The following is a 21,065-nucleotide window of genomic DNA, read 5'->3' on the forward strand; positions in this document are numbered from 1 at the left end:
CAGATTAGTGGTCCCCTTTTCTATGTGAAATTGATACCACCAGCCTAGAACACTGAGAAGTAAGTGACTTCACTAGGTTTACCCACCTAATTATGTGTCTGAGGAGGGTTTGAGCTGAGATCTAGGCAACATATAATAGTGAATATATAATGTACAACATTCAAAATACCAATATATATAAACATTTTCATGTTCCTTTTTTTATATTTTTAACATTATATTTTAACATTATCAATGACTCAATATTATTTACATAGTTGGTAGGTCCAATTTTTTAAAAAAAGTTAAGTTTTAAGGTAAGCTTAAGTCTTAAAAAAATTTCCTCTTGTTAAAAAACAAACAAACAAATAAACAAACAACCTACCCATTTTCCATTAAACTACATTATTACTCATTCTAACATACTCTCATATAATACCAACTGGTATATTCCCAGCACCTTATAAGATAGTTTTGTTAAGTTACTGGACTAGAAAAGTTTCATCTAAGAAAATGTCATTAGCACTGTATCGTGTATGTATTTTCATAAACAGATAAGATATAAATATTTATTTTGAGGTTAAAAACAATAAAAGCATTTACCTTTTGTGCTTGTAAAGCAGCTTCTCTTTGTTGCCATCGTTTGTAAAGACCAAATAAAGGTGTAGCTCCATCCACCCACTGGATGAGACCTGATCTGGTTCCTAGTGGTGTTACAGAATAATGTCTAGCATGGAAACGAGGTGTCTCTTGACGATTAATTGTAGCAAACATAGTATTCACAATAGACAAGAACTGCATAATTCTCTCATCTAAGTGCAAATCTTCCAACCCTACAATAAAATAAAAATAGAGCACATTCAGGATAACTGGTTATATAAAAAGGGAGATACTGTAAAGTAAAAATTTTTAACAGATAACTATGTATCTTTATTAATTCTGATTTGAGACAGAGTCACAGTAATAAGAATGGCTTTGTTGGACAATTTCACAATGAAGTGATTAAAAATAATCAAACTATTAAACACACTCTAAATTTTCAACTTCTACAACCCTTTGGGGAAAGCAATCCAAATAATGACAACATCTCAATTTCCTGGAACCACAAACTACAACCTTTACCATTGATACTCTCTGATATTAGTCAGTACTAGCTAATAATGAATGTTATAAAATTTTAAGGATAAATTAAAAATCACTGCAAGTTACATAGTGAGGTATCACATCTGAAGTTATTATTATTATCATCATTATCATCATCATCATTATCATTATCATTATTATTATTATTATTTGTGGCTGAGACAATTGGAGTTAAGTGATTTGCCCATGATCACACAGCTAGGAAGTATTAAGTATCTGATCCCTGATTTGAACTCGTGTCAGGGCTGGTGCTCTATCCACTGTGCCACCTAGCTGCTCCTATCTGAAGTTTATTTTAAAAGATAACATGCATCCTTTTAACCAACATACTTTAAGCCCTAGTTTTAAATGTGAAGGGATTTGTTTCATATAAAAGGGAAAAATATGATAATCTCTTAAATGGGGGAAGGAAGCTAGGATTTAAAAGCTTTACCTTTAAAAAGATAAGGATAGTTCTTCCCATCTGAACCTAGAAAGAGAAGTTTCTTTGGTTTGGTTTTAGTAGGCAAGATTGTGATGGTACCACCAACACTGTGAATTGTAACTGTATCTCTGGCAGACACTTCTCCAGGAAGGGCAATTTCAGTGTTAGTCATGGCAGCCAACCAAGGACTAATTTCTTCAAGACGTAAGATGTAACTAGCACGTTTTTGTGCTCTCTGCTGTAAACTTAGCATCACCTATATTTAAAATTAAAAAAAAAAAAAAAAGAGAGATTCCTAAAATTCAATGTATTAGCATAATGCTAATTTATATCTACATTGGCATATAAGCTTCAATTCTAAGAGGTAAATAAATATCAACACTTAAATGACATTTTTTAAAATGCCTAAATAATTTTAAGAACAAAAGAACTAGCAGATGTTATGGTTCAAAATCTATTACACATGACTAATTTGTAATGCTGTTCTTTTTAAAAGCATCTGACAAATACATGGGGGAAATATGGATTAATTTTTAATATATTTTATAACATCTATAAATTTAGTCATTCTGAATTATTTCCATAATTTATAAAGGCAATGTAAAAGTCCAATATGTTTTATATTTATGCTAGTAAAGTAGTATCAAACATTAAATATATTCAATAAAGAAAATAAGTTAATTATATGGACAACGCATCTAACATTTTTCTTTTATTCTGCTATCTGTAATAGAAGAGAAGATGATTTGTATTTGGTAAAATGTAAAGAATCCTGAACTTGGGCATTTTACATTTATTAATCAATTCAGATTGACCTAGGTCAGCATCTTTGGGCTATACTTAATCATTTATATAGCAGGTTCTAACATTAATGAAAGAAAATTCAGTTTGTCAAAAGAAAACAAAAACTCCACAACAATTTAAAATAGACAGCTTTAGCTTTTCTGATCACACCTCCAAAGGGAGAACCAAGGAACTTTGAAAAACAAAACACCCATTATGTTTAAAGAAAAAAAAAAAAAAAAAAAATTGTATTCCTTGCGGTACCTCTTTAAAAGGGATCCAGCTGCTTCCTGGCTTTGCAGGATTTGATGGATTCTTCAATTTTTCTAGGGCATTTTCAATTGCATCACCGTAATTGTCCTGAAACCATTTTTCATGAGGAGTTTCTGCAGGAGCTGCTGTGATGCTCCGCACATGTTCCAAAGCAAATACGATGGGTTTCATCAAAGCAGTGTGCTTCTCACGCATGATAGCAATTTTTTCCTCTCTAAAGTACACAATATAATTATTTACATATGTACACACAAATATAGGTACGCACACACATGTACAAAAATCAAAAAAGGAAAGGACTAAAAATGATTAGCAATGAACTTGTTAACATAGAAATAAAACACTGAAAATTAGAAATATATTATAAACCTATAAACTCATTAATGGACACCTACTTCTAGAAGTGGAGAAAAAAATTTCTACTAGATAAAGATTTCACAATGGCTTGGCTGGTAGTATTTCTACATAAATTGGTACTGTACAGTTTTGTAATCAAACTAGACTGATGATCAAACTACTGCCTTTCAATTAATTTGTCTTTTTTTTCCCAAGCCCACCTTCCTAGATCTGTCTGCATCTTCATTCACAACTGGCCTTTTGCCTATGGCAACTGCCTTCAAATTTATTTTTGGATTAAGTGGCCTGGAAAAAATTACATTTCAAAATACTAAAAGTTATATTTCAAGATACTAATGAAAAGATTACACTAAAATATTTTTTGTTTCTTTAAATAATTTTACATACAAAGAACTTAGCATTAAGTAGTATCTGACTCTACAAAACTACCAAAAAATGAAACTAATATTGTCAAGTGAGGAGAGTTCTATTTAAATGTTACCAGATAGAAAATTGATTGTAAATAGAAAGTAGATGTTAAAGCAAAAACTGAGAAATATTAATTTTTGCAGAATTTAATTTTGCAGAAATTTTCTTGATTATTTTTCTCTTGTAAACTTGAGAAATTAAAGTACAAACATTGTATACTTACTTAAAAAACTGGTTTCAATATTATTAAAAATTTAACATAAAAACGTTTTAAATGAGTGCTACTAGTTTAGAAAGTTAAAGATCTAAGAAAAAAAATTACATGAAGAACTCTGATGGATTTGTTCTTTGTATAAAAATATCTGAAAACATACTTGCGTAAGGTATTGTTGTTTTGGACTCTCTTCACTTCATCCTCTAGTTGTTGAATCCGTCTCAAGACATACATGTGCTGCTGCAGTAGAACTCCTAACCAAAGCTCATCCCAAAGAACAGTAACCCTGCGAAGCTCTGCTACTAGCATTTGGACCTATATAAACATCACAATGAACTTTTTTTCCCTCAATAATACTTTATTTCTTCATAAACATGTAAAAAGACAAGTTTTCAACATTCATTTTTTATAAGATTTTGTGTTCCAATTTTTTTCTCTCTCCCTTTCCAAAACAGCAGCAATGTGATGTAGGTTAAATATGTGGAATCCTTTTAAACATATTTTCTTATCGAACATATTGTGCAAGAAAAATCGGACCAAAAGAGGGGGAAAAAAAAGGTGAAAATAACTATGCTTTAATCCATATTTAGTTTCCATAGTTCTCTTTCTGGATGTGGGTGGCAATTTTCATCCCAAGTTTACTGGAACTGTCTTGCATCACCACGTGGGGGAAAAAGCTAAGTCTGAAATAGCTGATCATCACATAACATTGCTGTTACTGTTCTCCTGATTATGTTCACTTCAACCAATAGCAGTTCATCTAAGTCTTTTCAGGTTTTTTTTTAAATCAGCTTGCTAATCATTTCTTACAGAACAATAATATTCCCATTATATTAATGTACCATAACTTAGTCAGCCATTCCCCAATTGACAGGCATCCATTCAATTTCCAATTCCTTGCCACTACAAAAAAATAAATGCTACAAACATTTTTGCACATATAGGTCTTTTCTCCCTCTTTTATGGTCTCTTTGGCATACAGAGAATGGGTTTATTTTTAGAATATATGTGGTATAATTCTTAGAGTCTGATTTTTACTCTAAATTACTCTATTCTAAATTAATGATTCCACAGTATCAAGATGATTGACACTATATGAGGAATTTGAATCAATTTTAAAAATTAAAAAAATTAATCTAGTCTAATAAAATATGAAATACAATATGCAATAAAATTTATTCCTCAAATAAATTTCCTGAATACGATTAAAGGCATATTTTAGTGCTGAGAAAAATTTTAAAACAAAAACGAAATCCTTTACCTGTAACACCATTGTTGGGTTTGCTGAAGATAGCTTATCTACAATTTTGCTGTAGCAATCTTGCATCATAGCCTGGTCTTCATTTAAGCCATTTTTAGGCTCATCCTTATTACTATCTTGAGAAGCTGGAGGACTTCCTCCTTCACATTCAGCACCTAATAATTCTTCACCTTGAATATTACCCAGCAAAGTAGGAATTGCAGAAGGAAGTTTATTCCCTAGAATGACAATATACATAAAAAAAAAATTTCTCCCATGTGCATAAAATATTAAACAAAATTGAAAAAGAGTACCATCAAAAGATTCACACTAACTCATTACAAGTCAATTTCTTTTCTTTATACTAGCTAGGACATAAAATAGATATATTACAAATACTAGAATAATTTGTATTAAAAACTAATATAAAGAAAAATGATAAAATGGCATTAAAGATGGATCTATAAAATAAAAAACTACATAATAGAATGTTTATACAACACAAAATGATAATAAATAAAAATTATTATCACTAGGACACTATGGATTTATTTAGCTTCATTCAAGGAGAAAGCATTCTAATATTTCATACCTGAAGATTGGGATTCAGTACTAAGTGAAATAGTACCCACTATTGCAGGATACAATATAAGGTGAGGGGAATCTTGAGCAACTCGACAGAGTAGGTTACAAATACTTTGGCGAACATATATTTCAGGGTGGTTTAAACGGGAGAAAAGCTGTGGAATAATACCTTTAGGAAAAAGGAAAAAAGAAGCTTGAATATATTGTTTAAGCCACACTAAGTCCACATTTTTTTCAGAGTGGGGGGAAAAGAACCTAAAACATCCAGCCCATTAGAACAATCAGCAAAATGGGTCAGTTTGCTAGGAGGCAGCCATGGTACAACAGAAAAATACGAATTGAGTCACAGTTCAAATCTCAGGCCTGACATCTGATTTGAGGTAAGCCATCTTCAAAGCTTCATCCAATAAAATGAAGGTCTGACTAATTAGATACTGAGTGATGAAGTTTGACTAATTAGATATTGTATAGCTAGTTCTGACTTTATGATTTTACTTCTTAATAGTGCAATATCCTCAATAACTGAGATTAAAATCTCATCTCTCACTCCAGAATCCTAGGTATAAAGATCCTTCAAATTCCTCAAAAGCAGAGGGAAATAGCAGATGGGCTTTAATTACTCTGTTTTATGGGAACTGCTATACATAAAAATTGCTTAATGCTTTCAGTAAGTTTACATATTAAACAAACAAAAACCCTCCAACCATTTCAAAACATTCAAATATTTTAATCCAGGGGATGTCCATTAGTTTGGAAATGGCTAAACAAGCTGTGGCATATGAATGTGATGCTATAAAACATGATGAGAGTGATAGTTTCAGAAAAAAAATATGTCAAGACCTGGATAAATGAATGCAAAGTGATAAGAACCAGAATCCTAGGTATAAAGATCCTTCAAATTCCTCAAAAGCAGAGGGAAATAGCAGATGGGCTTTGATTACTCTGTTTTATGGGAACTGCTATACATAAAAATTGCTTAATGCTTTCAGTAAGTTTACATATTAAACAAACAAAAAAACCCCAACCATTTCAAAACATTCAAATATTTTAATCCAGGGGATGTCCATTAGTTTGGAAATGGCTAAACAAGCTGTGGCATATGAATGTGATGCTATAAAACATGATGAGGGTGATACTTTCAGGAAAAAAATATGGCAAGACCTGGATAAACGAATGCAAAGTGAGAAGAACCAGATCACTCTGCACAATGATCAACTCTGAGATATCTGACTGTTCTAATTAACACAATGATCTAAGACAATCCCAAAAAACAAACAAACAAAAATCTATGATGAAAAAACATGCTACTCATCCCCACAGAGAAAATTAATGATTTCCGAGTGCAAATTGAGGAATCAATTTTCTCTTTCTTTCTTGGAGAAATGGTTAATGTAGAAATGCTTCGCATGTTTTCACATGTATAACTGATATATTGTTTGTCTTTTTAATAGGCACAAGGGAGAGAATCTGAAACTCAAAATGTTTTAAAAAAATACTAAAAATAAATAAAATTTTTAGAAAACAAACTTTGTAAAAAGGCAAAAGAAAGGAAGTAACTTGAAGATAAACTCTTCCTCTTCTGCTCTTTTGATCAAATGATTATATAAAACAATCAATTATACATTGAATTATACATAAAATTTCACATTACTGAACAGATGGATGATTGGAACATTATCAGACATTTTAAGAAGTGCATTATAAAAGAAGACACTAAATAGAGATTCCCTTAGAATTATGTTCTGCCTGTGACACAAACTTGTTGTGTAACCCAAGACAAGTCACTTAAATATCCACTGATCCTCAGGTGTCAAGACTTAATTGCTTACAATTATTAATCTGCAGTGGTAAAGTGAGGTTACCTATAAGAAAACAAGCAATTTCCTATAACTAATGAAATCACAGGTTTCCATTAAAAAAAAAAAAAAAAAAAAAAAGCCAATAAAATAATTAAAAGGTAAGGGAAAAGCTTAAGAATATTTTTAATCAAAATATCTAAATCACCAGAAATTTTCATTGTGGCAAAATTATCTCATCTATTGCCAAGCTAAGCCAATATTCCTACATGGAATGACTCAAACCAACATTTGCCAAACTTCAATACAAAATATGGTGATCATGTATGTGCTCACAAAATACCAGTACTATTTTATTAATTGTGTACATTCTTTAAAAAAAAAAAAAAGGTAGAATTAAGGATCAGGATAAAAAAAAAAAGATTTAGTTCTATAATCAATAGGAAATTACTGGAGTTTGCCGAGTGGATAGAGATTTGAAACAGGGAGATTAGGAAGCTATGCTAATAATATAAGCAACAGGCAATAAGATCCTAAGAGTTACATGAGTGAAGTTAAAAAAAAAAAAAAAAAAGGCACCAATGATTTGAGAGAAAATGTAGAAGTAGAAATGACAAGCTTTCGCAGCTAAATGAATATGTGGATTTGAGTAAAAGATGACAGCCTTTAAACATGACTAGAATTGAGTCAAAGCCTACAAGCTCTGTGTCCAGCGGCTGCAAAAGAGCTTCCAAAAAAGCCCCAATCTGGTCAAAATCACAGAGTGATATCCTGATCTCAGAAGGCAACAGGAACGACATGATAAGTGTGGCACGTTAGATGTAGAAATTCCCACAGCTCTTAAAGATTTCGTTCTTTGAACCTGGGGGAATCTGGAAGCCAGTGCAAGAACTCAATTGAACTAGAGTAAAAATAAACATAGCTGAAGACCACAATCCCAAACACTTAGCAGAGGCAAAATCTGGTTCCTGCATGAAGTCTTAATTCAGGAATCAAAACTGAAGAGATGAGTAAAGTGAAGAAGATACTTAACATATTAAAATTTACTGCATAGTGTTTGACAAACCCAAACATCCCAACTTTTGGGATAAGAATTCATTATTTGACAAAAACTGGTTAAAACTGGAAATTAGTATGGCAGAAACTAGGCATGGACCCACATTTAACACCACATACTAAGATAATATCAAAATGGGTCCAAGATTTAGGCATAAAGAACGAAATCATAAATAAATTGGAGGAACATGGGATAGTCTACTTCTCAGACTTGTGGAGGAGGAAGGAGTTTGTGTCCAAGAAAGAACTAGAGACCATTATTGATCACAAAATAGAAAATTTTGATTACACCAAATTAAAAAGTTTCTACACAAACAAAACTAATCAAACAAGATTAGAAGGGAAGTAACAAATTGGGAAAACATTTTTACAGTCAAAGGTTCTGATAAAGGCCTTATCTCCAAAATATACAGAGAATTGACTTTAATTTTATAAGAAATCAAGCCATTCTCCAATTGATAAATGGTCAAAGGATATGAACAGACAATTTTCAGATGATGAAATTGAAACTATTTCCACTCATATGAAAGAGTGTTCCAAATCACTATTGATCAGAGAAATGTAAATTAAGACAACTCTGAGATATCATTACACACCTATCAGATTGGCTAAGATGACAGGAACAAATAATGATGAATGTTGGAGGGGATGTGGGAAAACTGGGACACTAATACATCGTTGGTGGAGTTGTGAAAGAATCCAACCATTCTGGAGAGTAATCTGGAATTATGCCCAAAAAGTTATCAAAATGTGCATACCCTTTGACCCAGCAGTGCTACTCCTGGGCTCATATCCCAAGGAAATACTAAAGAAGGGAAAGGGACCTGTATGTGCCAAAATGTTTGTGGCAGCCCTTTTTGTAGTGGCTAGAAACTGGAAAATGAATGGATGTCCATCAATTGGAGAATGGTTGGGTAAATTATGGTATATGAATGTTATGGAATATTATTGTTCTGTAAGAAATGACCAACAGGAGGAATACAGAGAGGTTTGGAGAGACTTACATCAACTGATGCTAAGTGAAACGAGCAGAACCAGAAGATCATTATACACTTCAACAATGATACTGTATGAGGATGTATTCTGATGGAAGTGGATATCTTCAACATAGAGAAGAGCTAATCCAATTCCAATTGATCAATGATGGACAGAATCAGCTACATCCAGAAAAGGAACACTGGGAAATGAGTATAAACTGTGAACACTGTTTTGTTTTGTTTTTCTTCCCAGATTATTTTTAGCTTCTGAAACAATTCTTCCTTTGCAACAACAACAACAACAAAAACAAAATTCGGTTCTGCACATATATATTGTACCTAGGATATACTATAAAATATTTAATATGTATGGGAATGCCTGCCATCTAGGGGAGGGGGTGGAGGGAAGGAGGGGAAAAATTTGGAACAGAAGGGAGTACAACGGATAATGTTGTAAAAAAAAAAAATTACCTATGAATATGTACTGTCAAAGAAAATGTTATAATTATAAAAATTAATAAAAAATTTTTTTAATTTACTGCAAATTTAGAGTCTAAAAGGAAAATAATATTAATAAAATAATGACTAAATGAATGCTTACAAAAAGTGAAGAGGAAAAAAAAATAAAATCTCAAGCAAAAGAATTGAAATAACAGCTCAGAAGAGAACATAGTAAAATTTTATCCAAATAGCAGACTCCCTAAAATCTAAGAGAGACAATTAAAAGACCGAACAGATAGGAGAAAATTTAATGTACTGTTTACTTAAAATGCATAATCAAAGAAAGTTAATTTAACAATCATTGTATTCCTGGAAACCATGATCAAAAAGTCATAAATGAAAACTTCCCAATCCATCAGAATTAGAGAGCAGATAAAAGGAATCTATCTATTACTACCAGAAAGAAAAACAGGAAAAATTATTATAATTGCCCAAGGAACAGAAGGTGGGATTTTTCTACCGTTCGACTAGTTTCCACATATTCAGAAACAGAGTCCTCTCTACTCTGGTGACCACCAGTTTAGAAAATGCAATCTCTGGCCAGAGAGAGCTTATAATTGGTGAAGGCTTCATTTTTTTTATGTTTTATCACAGGTTCTTGTGATCTGATCAAATCTGATCAGATCAGATAAATATAAATCAATAGCACGTTTTCTTAAACAAGCCACCTCTAGGTCTTAATTTCTAAATATTAGTGTAGTGTACTCAAAGCAAAAAGATATGTAAACTGACTTGTCAGATTAGGCTTAGCAGACTTGTGACCAATCTACCTTTCCAAACTTAGTGGTACTTACGCAGTATGCAAATTGTGCATGCTATCAAAGTAAGGAAAATCTTATATACCTGTACTCATACCAGAGCTGAGAAGTCACAGTAGTTTATATCATTCACTTGACCCTGCCATCTATTTAAAATTCTTCCTATATCTCTCTTTCCATTACTGTTGAACTTAAAACAAAACACTTCTTCTCTTCCCCAAAATGAAACCTACCTAATGTCATCTTTTCCCAGTCAATATGGCTTCCAAACCATTATATTTAAGTAAAATTCCCATCTACAAGATCTCTTAATTGCAAAATCAAACAACTTATTCTTTCTGGATGTTTGACCCTCCCTTCTACTAAGACACTTTTGACTACCTTCTTCCTTTTAGATGTACATTCTCCCCACCTCTCTGCCCATTTCAGATTCCTTTGCAGTATTCATTCTTTATGTCTTACCTCTTAAACAAGGCAATCTAAAAATCGCTTTTTAGAGCTCTTTTCTCTCTTTAGGTGGTAGCACTAACTCCATGGATTTAACTATTTTTATATTTATATTCTCACCCCTAGTCTCTCTTGAAGTTCAGTTTCATATCTCTAACTGTAGAGAGCCAGGAATTAAGAATCCGTTTCAGAACTGGGACACTGATACATTGTTGGTGGAGTTGTGAAAGAATCTAGTCATTCTGGAGAACAATTTGGAACTGTGCCCCAAAAGTTATCAAACTGTGCATACCCTTTGACCCAGCATTGCTGTTATTGGGATTATATCCCAAAGAAATACTAAAGAGTGGAAAGGGACCTGTATGTGCCAAAATGTTTGTGGCAGCTCTTTTTGTTGTAGCTAGAAACTGGAAGTTGAATGGATGTCCATCAGTTGGAGAATGGTTGGGTAAATTGTGGTATATGAAGGTTATGGAATATTATTGCTCTGTAAGAAATGACCAGCAGGAGGAATACAGAGAGGCTTGGAGAGACTTAAATCAACTGTTGCTGAGTGAAATGAGCAGAACCAGAAGATCACTATACACTTCAACAACAATACTGTATGAGGATGTATTCTGATGGAAGTGGAAATCTTCAATATAAAGAAGATCCAACTCACTTCCAGTTATGATGGACAGAAATAACTACACCCAGAGAAGGAACACTGGGAAGTGAATGTAAATTGTTAGCACTACTGTATCTACCCAGGTTACTTACACCTTTGGAATCTAATAATTAATGTGCAACAAGAAAATGGTATTTACACACATATATTGTATCTAGGTTATATTGTAACACATGTAAAATGTATGGGATTACCTGCCATGGGGGGGGGGGGGGGGGGAGGGAATGGAGGGAGTGGAGGGAGGGAGGGGGTAATTTGGAAAAATGAATTAAAAAAAAATAAATAAATAAATAAAAAAAAAGAATCCGTTTAAGGTTTGGAAACTTATAGTAGCTTGGCTCACTTTCCTTTTCAATATGCAACAGAGACAGACTTATTAATACATTGATAAAGCTCCTGGCAAGTGAAGCAAAATGAAAACTCAACTATATAATAGATCAAAGACATACCTTTGAACTTAGGAGAGGAAAAGTAGCCCATAATGGAGATTAAAAGCATTTGGGAGAAATGTACTTAAGGACATTGGTATGATAATTTTGCTTTGATGAGTATCACAATTATTTACATTTCTGTAGAAGTGACCAAATTCCAGGTGTAAACATTTACATCTCAGTAACTTCTTAGAAAGGATACTTTGTATTGGAGTGTACTTTGTATTGGATCTATATTGGAACATATAAATACTTGTGTTTCTGACCAATAAACTTGAAGATTTTATAATGAAATCTTTTGCCTGGCTCCCTGATTTCCATACCCTTATCACTACTGGAGCTGGATTCCAACAGCTAACTGTATGTTGGACACCTCTACATTTTACAAGGATATTCTAACTCAGCATTTGTCCAAAATAGAACTCATTTTCTTCCCCTAAACCCATCTATCCTACAAATTTTCCTATTTAAGAGCACCATCCATCTTCATAGATTTGCAATCTTATCAATTTTATCCTCCACAATCTCATTTGCATTTATGTATACTTTCACATGTCCAAGTTCACACACAAGTATGAACATTAAAATCTCTTGCCATCAATGGCTTCCTACTGCCTTCATAATAAAATACAAACTATAAAGTCCTTTGTAACCTAGCTCCAGATTACTTTTCAAGATTTACTATATATCATTTTCCTTCATTCAATATATATCTCCCAGCCAAATTCTTTAATTCCATTTCCCATTTTCAAGCTTTTATAAAGACCGTTCCCCATGCCTGGAATGTACTCTTTCCTCAGCTCTATTAAGAGGTCCCGGTTTCCTTCAAGGTTTATTTAAAGCTTATGTGACATCTTTTAAGTCTTTGCTGAATCCTCCAGTTATTTTCTCCCATTGCCTCAAATGATCACATATGGTCATCTGAGAATATATAACATTCATCTAAGAGAACTTATGCTCCTTGTGAGAAGAGCCTGTTTTTTCACTATTTTTTGTGTGACTCCAGCATATAAGACATAATGTCTATACACAGAAGATGATTAACTAATATTTGCTTGATGAATTAATATGTAGCATGCTTAGGCCCATCTGTACCAAAAAACCTGCTAGTTTAGTGGAATCGGCATTATAAGAATGGAAAGTCAATGTCCTGGTACTGGTACAAGTATATAAGAACTTCCTTCTGACAGCACAAAACCATGCACAATGGGCTCCTATTCAGGTCCAGGACTTCAAGTAAAAAGTAAAATCCAGAGCACCTTAATACCATTAAGAAACATAATTTTATTGTTGCCTCAATTTTTTGAGATGTAATGGAAGACCCGGATAAAATATGTGAAAGCAATTATTTTCATCCAATCCAAAATACACTCTTGCATAAAATTATCTTATCCCTTTCTGCTTATTTCTCATTTGTGAAAAAGTTGAAGATATAGTTCTTTAAAGTGTTCAAATAACTTTCAAGATATTATCTTATATGATCTAAACAATAACTCTAGGATAAATTCTACAGTTATGAGTACCTCTATTTTACAAATGAAGAGTCTGAACATGAGTAAGAAGAGAGCTATTAAAATGATTTTGCCCATGACAACATAGCTGGTACACCCTGTAAAGCAGAATTAGAAATACTGGTTTTTCTATCTCTATCCAGTACTTTTTTTTTTAAAACCCAATACACTATATAGTCTATTAGTAAATGGACATTACAGTATAAAAGATGATGTAGGATAACAAATCATAGGCTCCTATGTTTAAATATAATTAGTTCTTCATTCTGTGGTTATTGGTCAGTTTTTCAGTATGTCCAACTCTTTGTGACCTCATTTGTGGTTTTCTTGGCAAAGATAATGGAGTGGTTTGCTACTTGTTTCCCAGCTTATTTTATAGAAGAGGAAAAAGAGGCAGGTTAAGTGATCTGCCCAGGGTCACACAACTAATGCATGTTCACACAACTAACGCATGTCTGAAGCCAGACTTGAACTCAGGTAGGTGAATCTTCCTGACTCAGGCCCTGCACCTTATTCACTATACTATATAATTGCCTTTAGTTTCCTATATATTTCATTAGAAGTAATGGATTTTTACAAAACTTTATTTCAAATGTTACCTCTCCAAGGAGCAGTGGGTGTTGTTTCCAAGCCATGTTCCAGATATTGTCTAAGTTCTCCAGCATGTTTAACAAGCAATCTCAATAACCTTAAAGTTGCCATTACAATAACATCATCAGTACTCTGTTCAGATCTATTACTTAAATGCAATCTAGGATCATCTTCATCTAGAGGAATCTAAAAATCAACAAAATGGGAAGGGAAAAGAGAGATGGCAAAAAAAAGATTAAAGAAAAACTCACAGTTATTACTTTGATATGAGAGGGAGAGATAGGGGCAATCTGGAAAATTCACATAAAATTTTTTGGCCTTTGCTTAATATCAGAGAAGACATCTGAATTACTATGGCATTAAAAGATAAAATATATTGATATTACACAATACTATATATATCATATCATATACATTTTTGAGTTTCTAAACTTTTTTTAGTGTCATCTGTGTTTTCTAAAAAACTCCCCAAATAAATATCTGTTTAATTTCTTATGCCAATTTGAGATGTATTGAAACTGCAATGGGGGTAAAGTTGCAGCACAGAAGGGATAATTGCAATATTGTTACTATATACTAGGAAAAGTAACTTTGACAAATCTGTTTTTCAAAAATGCATTATATTTCATACCTGTCCAGCATTGAGTTTGAGAAAAGTAAAATAAGCACTACATGACAATTTGTAGAGGCTGAAGATTCTATCTACAACTTTTCGCCACACTTTAATTAGTCCTTCTGTTGCATTTTCATCGAGATCTGAAAGCCATGAACAGCTTGCCAGTAACTGGCGCCAGATGACATCAACCATATCATCTTCTTCATTGTCTTCACTTTCAGTTATCTGCAGAGTTATATCTTCATCCTAAATGAATATCAGGAAAAAAATACTATTTTCAACTCAAAAAGTGAAATTGAAATGTATGTCTTTAAAATATAGATGTATATATTTGCAGATATATAAATACACAAAAGTGTGTGTGTGTATATGTAAGATCACTGGACTTTAAATCAGGAAACCTAGTTTCTCCTTATTGACACTTTGAGCTGCACAGAGTTGCAAAAGGTACACAACTTTGCTGTGCCTCAATTATCTTACACATCAAGAGGCTACACAATGGAACTATTATTATATGGAAATATAGTAAATTTTAATATATCATGATCTATGAGCAAATGTGCGCGCATATGTGCATGCATGCCTACTTGCCTGGATCCATGCACACCTGCCTGAATGTACATGTATGTTGTGTTTGTGTGAGAGAAGTGTATCCTAATCCAAAGTTGACTAACAGGTGAAATTTTTTTCAGCTACATTAACATGTTTTTAAACACAGAAGGAGTTGCAATCTCTGTCAATGGAGAAAGCATCCATTTCAAAAAAAAAAAAAAAAAAAAAAAAAGAAAAAGAAAAGAGAGATCCTGGCCACTTCCTATGGGAAGCCTTACCTGATGCCCCTGGCTATTAAAGCCTTTTTCTTCCTCCAAATTTGCCTTTACTTATCCATTTAAGTGTTGCTGTAGACTCTCTCTCCCTGAAAGTACTAGGTTTTTGTTTTGTGTTCGAATCCCAGTGATTAACACAGTGCCTATCAAACAGTAGGTGGTTAAGAAATGTTTTCTGAATGAAGGTTATGTATGAATACTATACATGTAGTAATTACATAGGAATTACTGATAAAATGAGGAAATTTGTTTGTACATCCTACTACAAGAATCATAAGCACAACACTTTATAGAACTTAAAGCATTATGTGCATGTTAATAAATAATCCTACCCTTACTAAAAATATTACATTCTAAGTTGAAAATATCGTTCCAAAAAACAAAACAAAAAAAAACCCAACCTCACTAATAACTAGTGGAGTGGTAATATAATACATGCAGCAAAGAGTAAGGAAAATTTTTAAAACCGAAAAATCAGATGCCACTGACCTATCAAATTAAAAATGACTTCTGTAAAGACGGTAATTTATCCCAAACCAATTAGAGTAATGATACTTTAAATCTCATGAAATGTGAACTAATGCCAAAACCATATCTTTGTGAAATAGGAGTCAAAATGGCTAACAAAGCACTTAAGCCAATTATAAACTCACATAAACAACTAGAAGAGTACCTAAAGATCACTCAATCTCTCATTTTTCAAATTGGAAACTGAGGCACAAAGAGAGGAAATTACTTATACATAGACACACAACTAGTTGGTCAGAGCCAAGACTAGAACCCTGGTTTTCTGAATTAAAATTAAGAGCTTTTGATTCTACCAAAATGTCAAGAATCAAATGGCCTCAACAAATCTCAATGCAAAAGAAGTTAAACTAACTTTGTCACTATTATAATTTAATAGGAACGTGTATAATCTAAACCTAACTTTGCTGTTCAGTTGTTTTTCTGTCAAGTCTTCATAACTCCATTTATTTAGGATTTTCCTGGCAAAAACAGAAGTAGTTTGCAATTTCCTTCTCCAGATCATTTTACAGATAAGGAAACTAAGGCAAACAGGATGAAATGACATGCTCAGGTCATATAAAATCAATTTAATTCATCATAACGAATATGACCTTGGAGCCAATAAATGCTTTTAGCCTCTTACAACAAGTAAATAGCACTGTGATATTTTAAAAACCAAAAGTTCTCACAGTAACAATTATATAACTCAAAACGTAAGTGACTTGTCCAAGGTCACATAGCTAGAAAGTATTAAGTATCTGAGACCAGATTTGCATTCAAGTCCTCCTGACTTCAGGGCTGGTGCTCTATTCACTGCACCACCTAGATGCCCTCCTAAATGTTTTTTGTTTTTTTTTTTTTTAACTTGCCTGAATTCCAGCTGGTCTGCATACAGCCTGACCAAGAATACCATATATTTTTTCTTTATCTTCTTCAGTTATGGTATCGGGAAGTAGATTCTGCACCTCAGACTTCTCTCTGGGTAGTAGACGGACCCCTTCTCCTTGACTGTAAAAATTAATACATCATTAGTCCAAATTTAATGATGATATACTAAATATCTATTCTGAAATATACTTAAACCTTTTCAATAAATTTCACTTGAATTAAGTATCTTCAGTGTACATACCTGGCATTATCAACCACCTTTCTGCCCCATCTGTATGCCCAACTAGCCAGTGCTGCCCAAGATTTGGCAACTTCAGGTGCCTGGACTGAAGAGAGGTGATACAACTGCCCCAATATGAAGTCAGGTTCTCCAACTCCAATATTTACTATCAAGATTAAGAAAAAACAGCTTATGTTAAATACCCATAAAAGTTGTTAACATGACTAACATAAATAAAAGTTTTGCTAACATTTATATGTAACAGCTGCTAGACAATGTTAAAATAATGTGGTTTTGGATAAGTTAAATATAGTGAAGCTGTGTAAAACAAAAGTAGAATGAATTTCACATAGAATACAGAAGTGCCTGTTTGCTAGCAAAACAAGGCAATGTAAATCATTACACACAATCTTAAAATACTTATGTACTAGTATTACTGATCACAATAGTCTTTGAAATTGGAAATCATAATAGTTTAACATTTTAAAAATTAAACTTATTTTTCAATAAGAACTTTAAAAAACTTTTTTTTTTTAAATTAAAAAAAAAAAAAACAAAACAAAAAACTATACCTGTAGATTCACTTTCAATCCGGGGATACTCCTCTTCTACTGCATTGACGGATGGTAGTGCAATTAAAGTATGTATGTTTTTAGACAAAGTAGAAAGACCAGTGAAATTCTGTTGCTGTTGGGCTCTGTATACCTGTTTCAACTGCCCTGAAATTTCTTTCCATTCTGCTTGAATCCATTTAGCCAAGGTCAGAATTGATTTGGCTACTGCATATTCTGCTTTGGCAGACTTGCAAAAGGCTATGGCACAAGAACTCAACATTTCCATGGCATGTGTTGACTGACCTAAGTAAAATAACAAAAAATAATTTAAAAGAATCCTTTAAAAGTGAATATTCCTATTTATTTTTTTGGGGGGGAAACACTAGATACTAGGATGGTAATGATGACTAGTTGAGAGGGAAGAAAGGGAAAAATAAATTTTTCAGCTTGTTTTTCAAACATCAAATTCTACTTTTTGGTCTAAAACATCACAGTCTAAGGTTGAATACTACTATACCACAAAATATGCTCATTGATATAGCCAATGAAGCAGAATGCTTTCAGAAAAGAAGAATCATTCTTTTTGTACAGCAAAATAACTGTATGGACATGTATACATATAATGTATTTAACAAATACTTTTAACATATTTAACATGTATTGGTCAACCTGCTATCTGGAGGTGGGAGTAGGGGAAGGGGAAAAATTGGAAAAGAAGGTTTTGCAATTTCTCAATGCTGAAAAATTACCCATGCATATATCTTGTAAATAAAAAGCTATAATTAAAAATTTTAAAAAGAAAAGAAAAGAATCATTAAGGAAAAAACCTTGCCTTCCTCTTCAAATTCTTAACATTTTAAAAAATTAAATAGATCCTAATGAAAATATTTTTTAAAATAAATAAATAAAGCATAGGCAAAACCCCAAATTGTTTCTTTTCAGACAAAAGCTTTACATTCTGGCTAGAAGGAATCTCAATTAAGTTTTGTGCCCTCAAAATACTTCATACCTACCTTTGTATTTCATCCCCCAAAATCATGTTTTAAATTTAAGAAATACACTCACACTCAAGAGTAAAAATGAAGTAAATTAAGGAGGGGAAAAAGAAAATGCACAATTCTAAGAAAGTTCAAAACTTTAAAATAGATCTTGAAGCCACGGCATAAGATTTCAATACATTTACTAATAATATATAAAATTGATTTCTAGTGTTTACATAGGATATCAATTTCATGGTTCCAGTGACCTATAATATATAATTTCCTTGTTATAAAGAAAGAATACAATACATGTGACAAATAATAATTGTATAGTATAAAAAACTAGAAAAAAAAGCTAAAAATCTAATTGAGGTAAGATAAACTGCCACTATATTAAATGAAATATTAGAATACAATTTCTACAGGGATGGGGCTGACTAATCATTTCATTGATACAGGGAATTCTCAAAAGAGGAAACTATCAATGCAGACTGATACCTTCTCTGATAATCTCAGAAGGTTGCCTAGAGCAATGATGCCAAACTCAAATAGAAATGGATCTCTGGGACTACATATTGATTTAGAATTATGTTGTATTTCATTTTCACTTATTTATTTTGTCAAATAAATACTGTTATTTTACTCATGAATTTCTAGAACACTAAGAACTTGGCCGTAGTCACAAAAGCCTTGTTCTTGGATCTAAGTCCAGGTTTCAAACCACTATATGATGATGCCTTTTACAAACTCTGCAATGGTCTAACCATTTAATAACCCAATCATTTATTTTATTAGTTTTACATCAAGTCTATTAATATAAACATTATACAAACCTGCTGTATATAACAGTTTGGTTTTTTCTATATCAAGCTCAGGTCCCCATTTTTCATCTACCTGGCCTTGTGTTGACAGTTTTTTAAAATATTGAACTAAATCTTGAGCAGTAGTAGTTTTCCCCAATTGGACTTCACTACACTGTGCAAGCAATCTTGTGGCCAGTGCTACGTTTCCCCGTTTTCTGGCAAATTTTGCTGCTGTTAGACCTAGTTCCATAAGGTGACTTCTAATTGGTACAGTTTGCTCTGAAAAGAGGAAAACAAACATTTCTTAATGTTAAACAACATAATATCCAGCCAAACATAGAATCAAATTGTATCAACTTACTATAAGATTGCCACTGAAAACCTTCATAGTATCACAATGATCCAAACAGAGGTCACACTTTTACTACTCCCTCTCCTACTTTTCACTACTCTTCATTTCCTGTATGACTTATAAAAAAAAAAAAGTCTGATTTTTATAGAGCAGTCATGGTTCAAAATACCACCTTAGAAATGCATGGAATTTCAGTATAATTTTGCTATATGTATACAAGTATCACATTTTTAAAAATAGGTGGCTTAATAGTCCATAAAAAACAACTGCATTTTGAATATAATGGTTGGAAATGAAAACAAAATGATATTCACAAGTAACACATATATAGGCTATGTAATGCTTTCCTCATACTCTTATATAAGATGGCATGGTTTTATAAGCATTGTTATAGCTTGCCCACACCAACATATCTAATAAATATTGAAGCTGAGACTTTTTGACTCAGCAGCTTTTCTTTATACATTGTGGGGGGAAAAAGAAAAACGAGAAAATTTGTTTTTTAAGAAATATGAAAATAAATTTTGCAGAACCAATATGTGACTACCAGACATAAATGCTTTCTAATGTAGAGCCATGTGTTTATTTTTCTTTGAAAGAGATTTCATTTTAGGTAATCAACTTTCAGTCAGACCAGAATTTTAAATGTTGAATATTTGGTTCCTAGATAAGTTATGGAACAGAAAGCTGAAATAAATGGGGGGAGAACGGGGATGAATAGGTGACATTTTCCAATTTCTTTTTGCCTTTTCTCCCTTGGGTCTATTTATTTTCTTTTTGGGAAGCCTATTTTCCTTCATTTATCTTGATAGAATGAGCATTGTTCAAAATAGAGAGATAAATTGAGAAAAAAGAATTATTTCCCAAGAAACTCATTTGTGCTAAAAGTCCAGGGTTATCTTCAATATTTATAATCTAAACCTAATTAAAAACAAAAAAACAAACAAACAAAAAAAACCCAAAAAACAATCCACTTATATTTCCACTCCAACGGATACTTCAATGGTTAATTCACTAATACTCAACTATATTGTAAAAAAATTATAAGGAAGCACTGGTGCACTTAATTCTTGAAATGGAATTTTCATACTATTTAAAGGCAAAAAAATTTTTCTTCATTAAAGAACAAGTATCATTCATAAAAAGTTCTATAAAAATACATGCTGTCCCAAAGAAG

General features: G+C 32.4%; 1 protein-coding gene across 4 annotated transcripts in view; it reads right to left on the bottom strand.

The window, feature by feature from the left end:
• SMG1 (SMG1 nonsense mediated mRNA decay associated PI3K related kinase) overlaps positions 1–21,065 on the bottom strand; it is a 117,018-nt gene that overhangs the window by 26,646 nt on the left and 69,307 nt on the right. For all 4 annotated transcript variants that reach the window (XM_074280894.1, XM_074280893.1, XM_074280895.1 and 1 more), the window contains 12 exons: positions 19,567–19,815; positions 17,772–18,056; positions 17,221–17,365; positions 16,961–17,099; positions 14,773–15,003; positions 14,150–14,327; positions 5,414–5,575; positions 4,843–5,060; positions 3,742–3,896; positions 2,594–2,816; positions 1,556–1,802; positions 583–812 (listed from right to left, as the gene is read on the bottom strand). In XM_074280894.1, the coding sequence (XP_074136995.1) occupies positions 583–812; positions 1,556–1,802; positions 2,594–2,816; positions 3,742–3,896; positions 4,843–5,060; positions 5,414–5,575; positions 14,150–14,327; positions 14,773–15,003; positions 16,961–17,099; positions 17,221–17,365; positions 17,772–18,056; positions 19,567–19,815 (2,462 nt within the window). The remainder of the gene's footprint in view (positions 1–582; positions 813–1,555; positions 1,803–2,593; positions 2,817–3,741; positions 3,897–4,842; positions 5,061–5,413; positions 5,576–14,149; positions 14,328–14,772; positions 15,004–16,960; positions 17,100–17,220; positions 17,366–17,771; positions 18,057–19,566; positions 19,816–21,065) is intronic.

Source organism: Sminthopsis crassicaudata, chromosome 1, assembly GCF_048593235.1.
Source record: "Sminthopsis crassicaudata isolate SCR6 chromosome 1, ASM4859323v1, whole genome shotgun sequence".
NCBI lineage: Eukaryota > Metazoa > Chordata > Mammalia > Dasyuromorphia > Dasyuridae > Sminthopsis > Sminthopsis crassicaudata.